Source organism: Apteryx mantelli, chromosome 5 (assembly GCF_036417845.1).
Source record: "Apteryx mantelli isolate bAptMan1 chromosome 5, bAptMan1.hap1, whole genome shotgun sequence".
Taxonomy (NCBI): domain Eukaryota; kingdom Metazoa; phylum Chordata; class Aves; order Apterygiformes; family Apterygidae; genus Apteryx; species Apteryx mantelli.
In genome coordinates this window covers 14,432,573-14,451,238 of record NC_089982.1, presented here as the reverse complement: position 1 = coordinate 14,451,238, position 18,666 = coordinate 14,432,573, and the positions used below count along the sequence as shown (strand labels likewise).

General features: G+C 37.8%; 1 protein-coding gene across 1 annotated transcript in view; it reads right to left on the bottom strand.

The window, feature by feature from the left end:
* The window catches only part of GRID2 (glutamate ionotropic receptor delta type subunit 2), a 712,823-nt gene that overhangs the window by 198,643 nt on the left and 495,514 nt on the right, over window positions 1-18,666 (bottom strand). Inside the window, exons 7-8 of the mRNA XM_067297081.1 lie at window positions 17,746-17,907; window positions 9,220-9,339 (exon numbers count right to left, since the gene is read on the bottom strand). Of these exons, the coding sequence (XP_067153182.1) occupies window positions 9,220-9,339; window positions 17,746-17,907 (282 nt within the window). The remainder of the gene's footprint in view (window positions 1-9,219; window positions 9,340-17,745; window positions 17,908-18,666) is intronic.

Sequence of the window (18,666 nt, the reverse complement as noted above, 5' to 3'; positions counted from 1 at the left end):
AGTCTTGAGGCTGCAGAGACTGCGGGTGATAGATTTGCTTTCAGTGAAGATCCACAGGAAGGCCCTATGTTTTCATTCAGTTGAATTAACTGTTTCGTCTTACGAATTGACTAGCTCCTCTAGATCCCACAGCCTTTGGGACGAGGGACTAACGTGTGGTTCTGCATTCTCCCTGCTTTGGTAGAAAGCAACACCAAATACTTTATGGCCACAGAGGTGAAGGTCATTGGGCTTATCAAGTTTGCTTGACCACACTGCAGGAAATAACTACTTACTACCATCAACAAAATATCATCCAGCATCATGTTCAATTCAAATAGTCTTTCCACACAAAAACTCCTTGATTTTATCTGTGCCGTACACAAATATTCAATGTCTAATAATATATGCCTTTGTATTTTTCTATAAATAGGCTAGCTGTGAAAGAAGTCACCTGTCCACTTTTAGATTTATGCTCTAAAACTGGCAAAGTTTTGATCAATATGAGCCATTCAGGCCTTTCAGACACACAATAGAGGCTCACCCAACATTCATCAGCCTCTTGGATAACACAAGCTTCAAGCAGAAGCCCCTCCTAAAACATGCAAGTTAGCAACAGCTTATTTTCGGGAGAAGCCACAGTCCTGTCCTGGCAGGACACTTCAGGTCATCTAATCATGTCAACCTTGGCCCACTGTTCTTGAAGGAAAAAGCAGTTTATCAAATCATGTGAAATCTGTGCAGACCCAGTTCCGCATATTATGGCCTAAGATCTATTACAGCCCTTATGTATATCAGCCTTCCCAAGGCAAATTATCTGTGCACTGAGCTCTTACTTCAGCGAACTGAAAAACAACCTTCACCACCCTCAAAAAGCTAAAGCTAAATGACCCATTTCCTACTATTGTCTCTGCATCCCTCCTGTTAAGAAAGCAGCTCAATATTTTATTATCCTTCTCTCCTATCTACACAGTTTTCCAATTACTATTAATTTTTGACTAGAATACCCAGTTCACACCCAAATTCGGATAGAAAGATTTAACTGACTGAAAGTCAAGTTATCTTCCTCTTCATGTTATACATCAGTCAAAACACCTCCTCTTTGGATTAATGGAGAGCAAAATGCACTTACTACTTCTTCTTACTACTGAAAAATGTATGTTTGTTTCAGTTGCAAGTATTCATGAATTTAACTCCTTTTCATCAGACAGTTTTGGTCAAAAACAAGCCAATTCCAAAAAGCAAATGACAGAAAATTTTGAAAACTTTCATTCTGAAATGTACCCATATTTAATTAGGAACCAGTCCCCCTCCCCTGCCATGAAACTTTTAAGGCTAAATTAAATACTTTATTCTATTAATTTCAAGGATCATGAACATCATCCTTGAAGCAGCACCCACTAAGTGCTCCCTCAAAGGTGAAGAGAAGTCCCTGGATGGGAGTTCCAAAATCGCATAGCAACATTACTGCCCGAGATGCCAATGAGGCATTAAGTTCATTCTTAAATCATCCGCACAATTCCGTCTGGCATTATTTAAAATGTCAGTTTCCAGGCACTTCAAAGTTCCCAAGCACTTCAGATCTCTGAAGTGAGTTACAAAGCTAATGTACTCAGCTGAAGTGTGTGAGGATAAAAATGCACCAGAAATTGCCAGACAGTTCTGCAGATTCATGTTCACCGTAAGGCTTTCTCAGCTACTCACACAGAAGAGAGTCATATAACCGAAGCAAAGATGTTTCAGAAGTCGCCCAGCTGATCATATTGAAAACTCTAAAGGGTTACTAATAGCAAACGTGGAGTTTGGAGCAACACACTCGGCAGAATCCCTAGGACTGGTCAGCCAGTGGCCAACTGTAACCCACGTTAAGAAAAGAGAAGGAACCCCAAAATGAACGAAAAATCTCTAATGGACATGAGTCGAGTTTCATACACTACATTAATGTGACCAACATGCCAGTCCAAGTTCTCTTTCCCACTGTAGTTATTACAAACAAACAAAAATCTACTTATTCAAATTTTGGTAGGAAAAAAAGTGGCTGAAAATAAATGAATTAAGATCTGTATCTTTCTGTGCTCTCAGGCCCATTGTGAAGCACAAAATAACCATACGGAAACCTCTGTGGTTAGGCTTTTGCCTGACAGCAACAATGGAGTATAGAGGTACTCACACAGTTCCTAGATCTCACATTTTTTATTTGATCGATCTAAGTTTCCACTGTTACAACAAGATATTAAAGAAAAATAAAACCACAAGTTTGAAATGGGAAAATATTTTTTCCTGTTCTTTGCTATCAAGACAACTGTATTTTCCACAGGAGAGGGGTAAAATATAACCTCTTATCCAGATGAATAAAAAATAAAGAACTATATGATTTAAGGCATATAAAAAAGAAGCGTCTCTTTTTTAATGAAACCAGTCAGTCAAAATAGGCAGTTCCCAATCCACTGAAATCAGTTTTCAGTAAGAAAATTTATATCAGTTCTGACAAGAATAGAAATTCTGAGCAAAGGAGAGACAGACTCATCCCTGCCAAAACTGCCAAGAGAAATATAACACAATGCTAAGGCCCCATGAGGAATTTCTGTTTGACATCAGTGCTCCTCCCCAGGGTCCCATTGCACTCCCCTTTCCTGCTACTCCATGTTTTTCCTTTTTTCCCCACTGTTCCCAATGCAGGAGCAAAACCCTATTCATTTCAGAGTGCAGCAATAATCGGTAGGCTTGCAAGATTTGTCTGGCCTCAAATCCCAGGCGCCGTGCCAGCCCACGCCTCCAACCCTACAAATGCACTGATAGAAGCCATCAGCCTTCACACTGAGAACTGGATAAACCTGTATCTCAGTTGTTTGAGTCGATCTTTAAACCAGACACTTAACCTTAATATTCTGGACTGGAAAACCTACTTGCCTCATAGTTTGATAGCCTAAAACCACCCTTTCTCTTTTACAACAGGTTCTACTACATGCTAGTGCCCGCGAGTGCTGGAGTTTACATGGTTTATCAGGCTTCCACTTAGGAGAAATTGGTGGGATAGGATGTTGCTATCGTACTAACTTTGCCTTGGCTCTGTGGCACTCATTTGGAATTTGAGTTTGTGCTCCAATTTTGCCCATAAACCTGATCCTGGCTCTCAGGTACTTCATATGTATGCCCCACTCCTTCAGTGAATAATTCATAGGGAACAGGTTGCTCATTACATCTCCTGTAGTAATAGTTCTGCTCTGCATAAATAAATAATCACTAGAAGAAGGACTTGAACCTGGGTCTCCCATATTCCTGTGGCTGCATGCCCCAGGCTGCAGAACCAGTCTCCGGCTTCTTTACTTCTCACTTGGTATGAAATACTCATGTGTCCAGAGAAACGGCCTGGGGTCAGGGCAGACACCCAGGCTACCCAGGACTGAGATTTAGACCTTTTTCCCATCTGATTGAGGGAGGCCAAAACCTGGCAAATTCACCAGATGGCAGGCTATTGATTATCCAGAGTCAATCTCTGCCTCTCTTTTTGGAGCCTCTCATTTTAAAGGAACATGCTTTATTCAAGAGCAAAAGAGGGAAGTTTTTTGAACTTTTACAGTTCAAGAATACAGTTCTCCCTTGTTTTACTCTTCAAAAGTCTAGTATGTACAATTACGGTAAAGGCATTTTTCCACTTTCCTTTAGACTCAAATCTGCATTTAACTTGACTTTAAAACTAAATAGAAGTGCATTTTCAAGTAAATTACTGTTTTCTACTAACACTAGTTTCATTGTGATAACATGCAAATTCTCAACAATCCCTTGCCAAATTAAATTTCACTGAAATTTCACAAAAGATTTGCAGAAGCCAGTATAATGTAAAGCATTGGTCACGGTATCTTCATGTATTGCCTAGGGCTGAATTACAGGAAGAAAATGATACTCTTCAGCAGGTTTACAGCAGATTTAAGTACTGTGCTAAAATGGAACATCAGGCCTCAGTTGACCAAGGTACTGAATCACATTTTTACCTTTAGTACTAAATAGTTCATTTCATTTCTAGCAGGCTGCTTGCGTATTTAAAGTTGCTTTAAAGAGAATAACATGTTAGTTGTGAGCTAAGTTTATCTTTTCTATCAACACCAGAGGCAAAGCTTTCAGACACAGCAACATTTCTTTTCAACTCACTAAAAAAATACACCATCAATAATGTCTCTGTAAATTGCAAGTATATCTTTCAGTCACATCATAAATTGCATGTCAGCCTTTAGAAATAGCTGAAGCAGATCACAGCTTACAGTACTAAGTACTGGTTTTTTTTAATTCACATGACAGTGCTCTACCTTTGATGATGATCACAAAAGGAACAGGTGAACCTATCATTTACCTCAAGAAGCTAACCATGAAGCTACCCAAGTAGAAAATGCTTTGCCCACTCTTGGTTACTAAATAGTGTTAGTTAATTGGTGTCAGCAGAGCTGTCTAACTTCTCTTTTTACCTAACAAAGCAGAAGGGAATAAGAAATTAAAAGATGCAACAGAACGATTTTTAGCTTGATAAGAAGCTAAATTCCCCAAGAGGGAATCCAAATATACAAGTGTAACATATGTCAGCTCTTGATGCATAAGAAAAACTGAAATACCTGATAACAAAACCAATGCTGCTACTGTAATCAACAATTATTCGCAGATAAAGTGGAAGGAGTAGCAATTATTTTACTAGAATGAAAACAATAAAGTGCAGTACAATTTCCTCATCTCTGAACAAATATAACAGTGATAAAATATCCCAAGTAACCCTTAATCTGCAACATAAAAGCCTACACGTGTTGACTCCACAGAGAAAGTCCTGCCATTAGCACTAGCAGAAGGAAAGAACAACCACAGGTTTGCCAGGCAGCGTGGTTAAAAGACCTTCTTTACTCACATTCACATGAAATGCTTGGAGCTAGGGATACTGGATTAAATATTATATGTTATAATGTTATGTTCATATATTTTATATTTTCATATATTATTATACTACATGATATAAAATATATACTATTCCCTTCTTAAGGTCATTAAAAGAAAAGCAATTCGGAAAGCACCATTAAATGACCAAGTCCTAAAATCCTACGGGACAAACCTCAAGGGCTTGAAACACCCTGAGGGACTCAACTTGTTGCTGGTTTTGCCCAGCTCCATAACTCCCCCTGACGGCTCCGCAGCCCACCCAGCAGATCTGTGTACCCATGGCCAACCTCCCTGCAGGCCCCAGCTCGATGCTTGCTCCGAGGCACCCCTAGGCGACCTGCCCACGAAGGAGGCCCCAACATGGGCACCGCGATGCAGAGCGAGGCAGTTGAGAGCCCGGCGTCTCATCTCTTTTCCCCACAGGAAGTAAATGACAGAAACCAGTGAGCGAAGAGAAGGGACAAGCACGGGAGGTGGGTGTATGGTAACACTGATATATGGACAGAAGAAAATGCATCATGTTCTTGAAACGCAGTAAGCAAATCAGTGGTGGCAGCAGGAAGAAAGTCTTCCACAACTCAAAGCTGTAACTCCAAACCTCTGAGGGCAAATTCATTCTGAATTACAAAGGACTCTGGAAGAAACATGAAAAATCACCCTATTTCTGCGGAGCTCTTTTCTCTACCACTAAGACATAAAACAGTACTCCTCTGAGCAATCAAGTCCCCTTTGTTTGTTTGTTTGTTCGATGGTTATTCAGAGGAATGGTAGCTTTTATTTCAACAGTATAGCTAAAAGTATCTCACTGAAATTTAAATGTCAAAGAGTACGTACTCAAATGTCAAATACCAACAGACAAATGCCAACAGAGAAATGTCAGAAATACTCCCTTGCCTCCCCCTGAATATATCTATAACTGCACAAAGCCAGGCCACAACATGATATGTAAAAGCCAGTTTTTCTGCAGTTCCTTTGGGACAGCAACACCACCAAGTGTCAATAAACTCACAGTATCTGGCAACGATCAGGCTGTATGACTCCAAGTACCAGACTCTGACAACCTACTTGGCTTAAGCCACTTGTTGCCTGCAAGGTGCTGGAGGGCAGTACTGTCAGGACCTAAAACTTCTGGAGAAAAATAGCACAAAGACAAAATTTGTATTTCAGGCGATCCCGCTACTCAGTTTGCTAACTCCACGCTAGATGGAGGCCCATTGACACAACGCACTTCCACACAAATACTCTGACTACTGTTTAGCTGCCACAGGAGCCCATGAAAGTTGCAGGGGAGCCTTGCAAGCAGTTCTCGGTAGGTACACGGCTTTATTTGGCCAGTTAAAACAGAGAAACACACACAGAATGCTCCTTCATTTTTTTCTGATTGTTTCCTTTTCAAAATCCTAGCAATATCAACCTGTGAATATAGATGAACTTTTCAGAAGTAACTGAACGACTCAGGAACCAAAACAGTAGTGATTTTAAACAGGATTTGGACTCTTGAGAAATTGAGTGCTTTTTAAAATTTTATTTGCTTTAATTAAAATCAATTGATGATTCCTTGTGGGAAAAAAAGTCTTTACACACTTGACTTGGTGTGAACTTTTCGTCCCAATGACTTCAATGGGTCTTTTGTCATGATTTCACCCTTCATTATCCCCTACAAAAGTACTTGGAAACATGTTAATTAAAGGTGATGCATTTGTTTAGAAATTTCAGTCTGCTAATTGCAGCTGCTTCCACTAGAGTTGAGAAATAAAAATAGTTAGGTAGTTCCTGGTACTCAGGACCACTAAATGCATGAAAATTTGAAGTGCACTTTAATTAGAGTGCTGCTAACAAAAATATATCTGACTTCTGTAATTATTGTGATTTGCTTCCAACACTAGTGGCTCATAAACTATAAATTAAAACTTAATCAAAGTTAAAATATGTGAACTTTATTCAAAAGAGTAAAACCAACACCTGGCATTTTCACCTGAAAAAAATATTTTTTCCTCTCTAAGTGTTTTAGATCCCTGAATTGTATTTTAACTGTATCTGTGACTTTCAGTATAAATACCATATTTTTCTTAAATCCATTTACTGTTCACTTTACTTATAAAAAATAAAATACTTAATTGGAATTATTTTGAGTTTCTAGGGTTTTCTCTGAATTACCAAATGCTGGTTAGAAAAAATTCTTGGAGTAGATTAAATCTGTTCCACTCTGGAAAGTTTCTTCTTTTTAACCACATTCAGTGCATCACATAAAAGTCTAGGGATAGACACTTAGAGTGTGGCCTTCAAAAGGAAAATTTTCTTATACTCTCTACATACTATTTTAAATGTTCATCTCACCAAACAGTTTAAAAAAAGTAAGCAAACAGACAAAAAATGTATTTTCTGTATATTACTCTTTTTTAAAACTTGGTTTTCTTCTAAGTAGGGTCTTGTGGCAATGAATTTCATGATCTAATTGCATTCTGTGCAAAACTATTTTCTTTGGACAATTTCAAATTTATTTTCTTTCAAAGTCAGTGAACATCTCTGTCGTTCTACTACGATACCACCTGTCTGTGGTATTTCATTGCTTTGTACACCTTCTGCATGCCCACACCCACACTCATTAGTCTCTTCTTTAAACTATACTACAGTTTAAATTTTCACTATAAATTTAAAGTACACTATAAGAAAAGAGAGAGAAAAGCTGGGTAATCTTTCTATATTTCTGTTAATTTCCTAGACCTTTCTGCCGGTCTCTTCTCTTTCTCTTCCATCGTTTTGTAATATGGGGAGAACAGAATTGAATGCTGCACTTAGGCATTCACCCAGACAGGTCTGCAGTCAAAGAACAGCCAAAGCCTATCAATTAAATTAAATGAAGACATACACATTTGTCTTAGGAAAGAGTAGTTAGTTGCTCTAAAAAATAAACAAACACATAGCACAAAAAATAAATCAAGTCCAAATATGTTGAAACAGACTCAATTTATAGGTGAGGGAATAAAGACTCAGCCAGCACTGCGGTCACCTAAAGGCTTTGCAATGCACACGACCAAATATCAACAAGACCCAGCCCTGTTCAGCTTCTGAAGCATCTGGCAAGATCTCTGCTCGAGGCGATACAGCTATAGGCACTTGTGTACATTCAGTTATTGACAACAGATGAAAAAATAGAGCTCAAAACAGCAGGAACGGAATAACAGTTCTCCTGATGGAAAGCAGGGAAAAATCTTCAGGAGTTTAGAGACACTTTTACCTTCTTATTTAATCTCTCTCTTCTTTCGGAGCACTTATCTGTTACCACAGAAGGTATGCAGCCAAACGACATACTTCATCATATAGTGACAAAGACACATGGAACCAGTTTACATATATTAAAATAACTTTATCATTTGTTTTGAGACAATCTCTTCAGATTCCTCACCTATGAGAAACAGTGTGATCTGATATACCAAATGAAGAAACTTCAGTATTATCTTACAGGAGATCTGTCTTTGCATTGTTGGATGAGAGTTGCTCCTGAAAAAGTCTATTAGTCTTTTATTTTTCTAAAAGGTACTTTGTGATTTTTCCTACTTTTACCATCTCAGAAAGTAAGTTGTCAACATTAAGTTAAGGATATACATCGCAAATAGAGATCTGCTTCCACCATTCTTCACACAGAACTTACCTTTATTTTTACAGAGTATGTAGCAAAACCCAAATGTCAAGACAAGGTACAAGATACTTATCTTGGAGATGGATGCATTTCCTCAAATAATCTAAATCCAAGTATTTAGACTGTGTCTGGCAGCTGAGGACCTAACATCACACCTGTTATGTAGAAGCTCGTTTCTACTAAAGCATCCCATACTTACTCCCTGAAAGGAAGAGATGACAGCAATTTTGTCTACTTGATTTTGCAATAATTTTCTCTTTCTGCAGCTATGAATTCTGCACCTAACTATTGGAGCATCTCATTGTGACCACAAGCATCAAGTGTAAATCTGGGTGCTCTAAATGAGTTTTAATGTAAAATTTGCTATTTTGGAAATATAGACACAGTCGTTGCAAAAGAACAGCCTTCACTGGTCTCTTGGACAGTCTACCAGCAGGTTAATAAATTGTGTGTTACGAACAACACCTTGATCAACACCAGCTTCTGCAAGGTCTCTTTGCAATGAAAAAAATGGACGGGTATCTAGAAGTTCAAGACTTTTCTCCCCTTTCTTCACTATTCTCAACCATACAACGTGCATTATCATCTGCTATTAAATAGTATTTTATTAGCATCGAATAAAAGAAAGTTTTTAAAAAAAATCAGTAAAAAAGTGTCTCTTGTTTAAATACATGTAGCCTCACCTTGCGGATGCCTCTGCCAAGATCTTCTCCATAATTGGTCCCCAGAATTTCAAAGTGAACATTGGGATTCCCCCCATTTTCCGCAAATTCGAGTTCTCCAGTCAAGCCATTCACTCCACCCTAAGTGGAAAAAAAGAAAATGGATTGAAAATGCAGAAGTAGACAACTATAACATATTTTTTAAACCAAGGTATTTGCATACTATGCAGAATACATACATAACTACCAGAATTAGGACTGTTTTCCAGGGATTGCATTTACCTAAAAATTCAGAACCCCAAATTTTCCCTGGATTAAAGTTTTTCACTGATTAATCACACAAATTCAACAACGCTAAGCAGATGTAAAACAAGCAACAGTCTTTCTTTTGGCATTTTTGCCCTCCGACTTTTGTCCTTTGTCCTATCAGCGCGTATCTATATGCATGAAACTCTAGCCCCATTGAAAAAACAGCTTTGCAACTAATTTCAGAGGAACTAAAAATAAGGACAAATGTATAAAAGAAATTACACAACCATTAGTTCATTTCTTCAACAAGTGATCAGCAGAAATGATTAGGAGTTTGCCTAGCTGAATAGAGAGATTTGTTCATTTTCCTCCACAAGTCTTCTAGTACTAAAAATTCACAAGATATGCAACAGTGTAGCAGTTTTCAAGCTTACTTTTACTTTTTTAATTTTAGGTGGAGGCGGTGAAAATAGCAAGGAGGAAAGAGTGAATATTCACTATAAGGAATCAGAGCTGAAAAGGCTACACATGACACAGCAATATTCTAAGTATATTCTAGGGTTAATTCAACATGACACACAATTCATCTTTGTACAGGAACTGTGATGACTTGGAACTGTAAAAATCAAAGCCAAATGAAATGTTTACAGTGAAAACCTTAAGCCTTAGAAAAATCACTCAGTTTTTCAGATTCAGGAAAAAACAGACTTTTAATCCACTTCATTTGAAAAACTTGAAAAATATTTTAAATACGCACAAGAAAATTTCTGTCTCTGGTGTAAAACCATAATAAATGCCTAGTTGTGCTTCAAAACATAAGATGAGAGTTTTGCAGTTCTGATTGCTTTTTCAGCTACAGTTTGACTATTTGAACTGAAAAACTGGAAGATAAATTCTTGCCATATGAAGTGCCTAACTAAGTGCATGATTCTTGCTGAATCATGTTTTAAAAAGCTATATTCTCACATCTTCTGTTTTGAGAAAAACTGTATAAAATACAAAATTTGCATTGCTAGTGCAGATTAGTGTGAACTAAAAAAAGTGTTATCCTTTTATAAAACATTAATATGATTATAATAAAAAAAGGAAATTGCTCAGAGATGCACTTTAAAAACTTATTAGGGACTAGTATTGTTAAGGAAACATTTTCTACATAAATATTTTATGATATGCCATTTTCAATTAAAAACAGGAAAATACTTTGCATATATATGTATATATTTTTTTAACCTCTTGTATTATCTTTATTTTTCAGATGAGGCACTAGAATAAAAAAGAAAAAAGCAATCTGCTGAGTAACAGTATGTCTACAAGGTCTTTTGCAGAAAGACTACAGGTCATTCCACCCGCAGCATGAGCCAGCCAGCCAATTTTAATACATGTCACTATGGCTGGCATAACATTAAGGTTACTTATTAGCCTGAGCACAACTCTGTAAAAATCACACCCTCATGGCTTTTAGATTGGAGCCGGCACAACCTCCAGTCGGTTCAGAGGGCAGACAGAGGGAGTTTTTGCCTACCTGTAAATTCATACGAACATATCCTTAGCTGAAGGACTGAGTTTCGGGAATATAAACCAGTTTTCTGGTAACTTAAATTTCACTGCATCCTATTCACTGACCAGAAATAAAAACCTGCTGCACACACCTTTCTCTTCACACAGTCTCATTGGGCTTTTTGAATAACCAAGCCAGGATTTCACGGTACGCGTGGGGGTAGAAATGCCTACAAAGCGCCATAAACACGCAAGGCTGGGGATCCACACCTGACCCCCGAAAGCCTCAGGCTGGCTGATCTACCCTCCCTGACAGCACACGCTGTGCCCAGTCCTACACAGCTCTGACCCCTTACTGTATATTGCCATATTATATAGTATTACATATTGCCCATATCATCTCCTGAGGCATCTTCCCCCGAATGTGAACTGAACCTGCAGGTCTGAGGTAGGTAATGAGTGAAAGTTAACAGAGGAGCAGCAGAGCTGAGAGGGAAAGGATCTCCTACCGAGCACCTTGGCCACAACCAGGCCTGGAAAAAGGAGGCGAAAATTCTGAAAAATAGGGTTCAAATACACCGATGCGTGTTTTGGTACAGAAATGACCAGTCAGAAGGTAAGAACAAAAACTAACAACAAAAATATTCCACCAAAGCCTTCTGTCAACACACACTTTCAGGACAGCTGAGAGCCTGTATGGAACCCCTTTTTCCTTCTTTCTTATTTTGTTATTAAGTAGTCTCACAGTGACACAGTATTTCTGATAATCTTTCACAAAACCATTTTTCAAGGTTTGATTTAAAAATTGCCATAGTCCAGCAGTCCTATGGATTGAAGTAAAACCTTGAGTGAAGATGTTTTAAATCAGGGGCTTCTATCTGGAAAATTAAAGTGGCTTAGCTTTCCAACTTTTGAGTGTTGCTAATAATTTGTGGGACATGAAGATACAATGTTGTCTAAAACTTAGATGATTTTTGACATAGCAAATTCAAAAATTTAGTTCTTTTTTATAACATTTGTCCTTATTTGAGCAAATATGATCAAAATGATTACTTGAAGAAAGATTTAAGATCAGTAACATCTGAAGCATTAAAATCTGCTTTCTGAGAAAAAAACAAGTTCTTTGGATATACACAACACCTAAGATCTCATACAGGCCAACAGGCTTAAATACCATATTTTGAAATGGAATATCTACAGCAAAACCATTGTGTAAGTTTATTTACCTTGATTTTTAAATGGCTGCTATGGTTGAGACAAGACACAAACTAAGTCTGCTAGTTATTTTTTTCCTGTCTCAAATCCAGCAGTAATCACAACAGAAATTTTTCTTATTCATGTACTGTGGTAGTTTTCTCATGCTTTGAAGATTTCTTGTGTAAGCGTATCTTTGATTAGAGCTTACTTTCACAGACTACGTACATCTGTAAATCATGTAATAGCAGCTCAGATTAGATGGGAACACTCCTGGCTTGGAAAAGGAAGAGGCAGAAAGACAAAACAGTGAAGAATCACCCATATAATAAAAAAAATAAATAAAATCTGATAGAAAACTTCTCAGAGGTACCAACTGGCCTCACCTGGGACCTGCCTGGTCGCCCCAGCCCTGCTGGGCCTGGCTGCCATCCCTGGGCCACTCTGCTTGCCTTGGCTCGACGTAGTAGCCCAGGTAACCCTGTTATTTGGGAGCTCTTGCTGCCCTGCACGGCATTTCACATGGCACACACGTGCTTGTTTTACTGCTTACGACTCATGGAGCGGGGAAGCATATTGCCTAGTGAGAGTTTCGTGACTGCTCCAGTTTTTCTGCATAGTCTTTGCACTATGTGGATCTCTCTAAAACATTTATTTGATTTATTGCATAGTGGAAGACGACCACGGAGGAAATGGCCATCCATGACAGTTACTGATCCAGTAGCTTCCTGATGAGATTTTTCTGAGTTTTCTCACCATTAATTAAGATAATGGGTAAGAGTCAGAAATTTTTCATTCTGTTCAACTTCCTTATAGAAACAATACTATTTAGGAGAAAAGGAAGACAGATTTATCATCTACTTGCTAAAATTCCTCCAAGACTCAGCCACAACCATGCAATTTCCTGACACGTTTAAAACTGAAGAGTGAAACGTCGGTCGTTAGGACAAAAATATTTTACTTATGTTTCTGATCACTGCTCTGGGCTTTGCAGAGCTATTATAAAGCTTAGCAATATAGTTAGAGTCTACTTGAGTCTTGTCTAGACTAGCAAGATAAACTACAGTTTATAAATGCTTCGGCACTACTATACTGTAAGTAAGTCCCTGAACTAAGTGCTATTTACCCAGCAGTCAGGACCTCACATAGGAATGTCAGCTTTCCAAGCATCAATTATAAAACGTTTCACTGCTTCTCACTGCTCCTTTTCAAATTTCCCTTTTTTCAAAACATGGTTATGTTGAAACACTAGCTATTTTGCAATTAAGGAAAAATCTGTGGCTATAAGCAGAAAAAAATCCTGTAAGCACTGAATATGAGTATTTCATATTGTATTCTTCAGCAATGTTTTCAATATCAAATTTGTTCAGTTTACAACTCAAAACAGCATTTTCAGCTGCCAGCAAGGAAATCTATTATCCGAAAAACAATTTGATATCTGTTTCATATATTGTCACTGAACATCACTGACAGTAATTCTGAGATCAGAACTAGTTGACAATTCTGTCCATGATTCATGAAACAGCATAAGGTACAGCTCATTTTCCACATTGAAATAGGCTCTATGCTGCTGCTGGCACTAAAAATTTGCTGTTTGTCAGTGAAGTAAACAAATGAGACTGGGAAGAAAGCAGGTAGCGTGAAAGAAGATATATGCAATAATTTGATGTCATTTTTCTGAGTTGATCCTCCATATAATCACACTTATTCTCAGGCTATTCAGGATGATTAATTTTTCTAACAGTAGAATTGTTTTCCAGTAATACTTATTTCTTTTGCTGTAAAGTAGCTTACTGAGAAATAAACAACCGGACATGCATTTGGGGATAGCTCCTACTGAAGGAGTGAATTTAGAAATAATTGGTGAAGCTGGCCAAATTCATTAGTATGATTGCATTTCCTGATGAATTTAATTATTCAGTTCTAGAATGGATAGGAACAAATATTAACTTTTATTAACATTAGTGGGCTTGGAATGATTTTTAGGCCTTGTTGAATCAGCTGAATTCACATAGAAAAACAACTTTTGGAGTTGTTTGTAAAAATAATGACCTAGGAATCAAATGTTCAACAACGAAAAATAACAAAGGACAGTAGGGGATGATTCAGATAGCTATTTTGTTATTTCAAGAAACATTTGAAGCTCTAATTCCCCCTCATTCCCTGCTCTTCCATACTAGCTCATTAATAACATTTAAAAAAAAAAAGTTTATTTACTGTCAGAGTTCTGCCAGTTTTAACAAACAGTGCTGCAGGTAGAACTTTCTCTCACCTTCTCCAGTGTGTAGCTTACAGAAATTTCCCATCTCTTTTGCTATTTTTCCCTCCAGAAATCAGAGTTACATTCCACCTGCAGCTAAAATACTGTCAGATAGGTTCTTTTCTTGATCTCTGATTCTAGAAGACAGATTTTCTTCTAAAAAACCTTGTGCTAGAATTATTTTTTTCTGCTTTCTTAGCTGCAAGAAAGCAGAAGAGCCCAGCCATAAGCAGCTGTAGATGGAAACATCGCCTCTGCTTTGCTGCTGTGAGGAGCGCAGCCCTTTTCTCGTGCAGGCTGCCAAAATCAGGCATTTCTTCCGTAACAGTTTTCCCAGCCGTGATACAATATCAGCCGTGATACAATAAACTACACTGACATGAGGGGCAATTTGGGACAAGACTGTGATTCTACTATAGGATACAGGTTGTTATGAAGGTAAAGTTGTGCAGAGGGTAGAAGCTCCTTTTCCAGATGTATCCAAGAAACTCAAAATGCATTTTCATTCTGAGGTAAAACAGTATCTTCATATCATATCCCAGGATAAGGTTCCTTTTCTGAAATGGTGCTGATTTCAAAATGAAAATGCAGATTGTTTTGTTCTTGAAACTATTTAAGTACAACACGGTCACAACTTTTTCCCGTTCCCTTCCAAAATGAAAAGAAAGCAAAACTAACGTGTTTTTTGAGAAATGCTTTTTATTTCAGTTGGCTTTAGTGGATGTTCCAAGATGACCCAAGAGGACAGATGTTTAACGGGAAAAACTGAACATGGAAAATGGAAGGATTCTCAAAAAGAGAGCTGTAGTGTTTTTTTTATTTTTCCTCATGTTATTTTTTAATGTTATTGTTTTTCTGACATTTCATCAGACATTCTTCATCAATGCCACCTTTTTCTTTTCAAAAATACAAAACTGATTCTGAAGTTCTTCTATGGAAGGGCTTTAGTGAATTCAAAGGGAAAGTAGACCTCGGAACCGAAGCAGAATTCCTCTTTCTTACACAATTCCTTTGCTCAATCACAGTCTTTAGCCCTCCTCTGCACAGGAGCAAAAATGGCACACATAGCTATAGGAAATTGCTGTATTTAATTTTGCATTTAGTTTTGACTTTCAATTTTAGTATGTTACTTCTCTAAGTTCCTCTCTGTCAGCACAAGGCAGTACAAACAATTATTTAGATTCCTTCAGTTCCATCATGTTACTTCTAGATATTCATCTTAGTCAGCACAATACAAGTAAAGACTATTTAGATCCTTCAATTTGTGCCAGTAAAATGGCTTCTCATCAAAGCCATCTGATTCAACTAGCAGAGAAATCCAAAAGCAACAGGTAACAAGCCTGGTTAGAGCTGCACGTCAGGAATTTCCATGGCATTTGATTCAAGTTAACCACAACTCTGCAAGTTTCATTTGCTCCTGCCTTCTTGAATGCTTTCATATTTCTTGGTTGGCCATTTCTCTTCACATTTCAGGGTAAAGCATTGCCAAATTAATCTTCAACACTGTGCAGCTGTTTTGTGAATGGTCACAGGAGGAGTTTGTTTTATTAATCATATCATCTTAGAAGGTGGGAGAAGGAAGAAGATAAACTACATATGCTAGCTAGGTCAATGTGGTAAAGAACTGAATAAACTCCATGGTTGAGATGCAAGATGACAAGATGGTGGTAAGCAGCAGCATAAAGGGTGTTTTGAGGAGAACAGGATCAGTCTCACATCCGCAAACATCCCATAAATGCTTACGATGAAAAATAGTCAGCAGTCCCTTTCATGGTTGGAGTGCTTCAACCCAAAATTTAGAGATGCTAGCAGGGCTAAGAGAGTTTGCTTGAAACCCCCAGCTCGGAAAGTGAACTCTAATTCTAATGTGGAAGTAGGTATTCTGACTTCTCCAGCGCAGGCAGCTCCATTTGGATTTGAGTAAGTAGGAATAGCCTTTAGTTTATTAACAAAAAAGTGTGCAATAGCGTTTACAAAAGACAAGTTGATAAGAAAGTCCCGGAATCAGCCTTGCCTTAAATGTAGCCTAAAATACATGGGACTGGAAAATGTGCATTGGAAATTGCTCTGATAGGTTAAGCACAATATGATTTAAAGTTGCTGAAAGCCAGGTCCTGCCCCGAAATGTGTCCTAGATTACCCCTGAAGTCTCACAACTTCCAACTATTAGAATGGAAATTGGGGACAGCCTTTGGAGAAAGTCTTGAACTGCTCTGCTGGAGCTAATGCAGATAGGTCCCAGGACTGGGGAAAAAAATGAACAGCGTTCAAATGAGCCACTGAAGTCCTTACATCTTGCCTGCATCATTTCTGGTGTAGTTAAAGGCCTAATGCAGAACAGCAACTTCTTGAAACATTATATTTTAAATTATTTTTATGTCCTTTTAATGAAAGCCTTAAATAAAGCACTTTTTTTTTAAGCTATCACTTCTTTTGTATTTACAGTGCATACGCTGGCAGCACTTTAAATGTAAATATACTTTACGAGAAAGTACATTAAGACAAACGAGAATGCAGTTTTATGAGAGACATCAATTACATAAGGAAACTGGACCAAATGGAATAATTTATAAGGAAACAGGTAAACTATCAAGCTATGTATATTTTGACTAAATACTGACCTGGAAGGCTGTTATAATTGTCTCTAAGTATGTGGCAGCTGTAAACATCATGAAAGAAGGGGAATAACTAGTAAAAATATCATTAAATGCTGAAGAAGAGGAAGAACTACTTGGATAACAAGCATGATTAAGGTATGAAATAACATTCACAGGGAAGCAGTTAGAGCTTCATCTACCAAGCTTAACATTAGACAAAACAGTCTACTGTAGGGAACAGTTTTGCAATGGCAGGATATAGACTAGATCACTTAATATAGCTTTCCTTGCTCTCATTTCTATTATCCCTATATAAATGTTGATAGCAGTGCAACAACACATTCGACAGAATATCAGCTGGGTATAATTGTCCAATCTTTTTTTCTTATACTGTCCTGCTGACTGAACAATGATTTGTTTATAACAAATTACTTCAGAAAAAAAAAAAATTCTCCGCTTTACCTCCTAACCTGTGATACTTTTCCAATGTGATATTATTTGTACTTGAAATTTCTACTAGTTTGATAATAAATGGACTCAATTAATTAACTTCAATATGCTTATTATGACATGGAAAAGAAATAAAAATAATTAAAGACTGTTTTCTTTCAGAAATTCTAAACACATCAAAACTATTGCTTTGAATAGAGACTGCAGGTACTGGCAAGAATAGTCCAGATCTCAGCAGGAAATACCATTTAATGCAATTAACTTAGAAATCACAGAAGATGAACTATAGGAACAAGGTACCTTCTTGATGGTGTCCAGCATGGATCGTCCTCCTTGCCACGGTTTGGAATTCTTTCGGATGCAGGTCAAGCTGGCCATGCTGTGCCACTTCCTGTCTTCTAGCTTCTTGTGAAAGGCATTTGCCAACAGAAGGACAGTGTCATATATATACAGGTTTGAAATCTGCAAAGATATTAAAACGGGAGTGTTAGCACATTATTTGTGGTGTCCTGCCAGCAGCCAGAATTTACCATTTGTTTTGCCTCACCCATAACTTGCTGATAATTAAACGGCTTATTTGGTAATAAGAAGACACTGTAAGAGTCAAAAAGTCATTCCTTTGGCTCTGGCAGTAACAGCAGCTAGGGGCTGTAACGCTGCACTCAGTTTGTAAAGGCAAACTACACTTGTGAAGTACAGACAGTCCAACCACGGGCACAGTTCCACTTCCAGGATTTAAAGCCCAACTCATGAACATAAACAGTCTTTCTTTTAATTTTAAAAAGTTGCAAGGAACTTTCAATTTTTCAGCCACCAGACATGCAGACATCACCAAATTCTCTCAGAGCGCACTTCACATAACAAGAACGTTTGCTCTTTCAAAAAACAAAAACTCTGAAATTTAAACACAAATCACTAGAACATGGTTTTTGTTCCTGATTTTTGCAGCCGATTCTGACCAGGGCAACCTTTGGTACAAAATCTGACCTGACGGGATCTTTCTTGGTGTGCAGTTTCATGCTGATTCTGAAGCTGACAATGTTTCCTGTCAAAGTATTCGGCAATGGCTCTTAAATCCTTGCAGAATAAAACTCTTACTACGTATATATACGTCCATGCTTCATGTGGGCATGTTTATACACCTACAGTGTTAGGAAGTTCTGGTTTAGCATCGATGAAAGGAGAATTGAACTCAAGAAAAGAAAAAAAACCTGTCTGCCC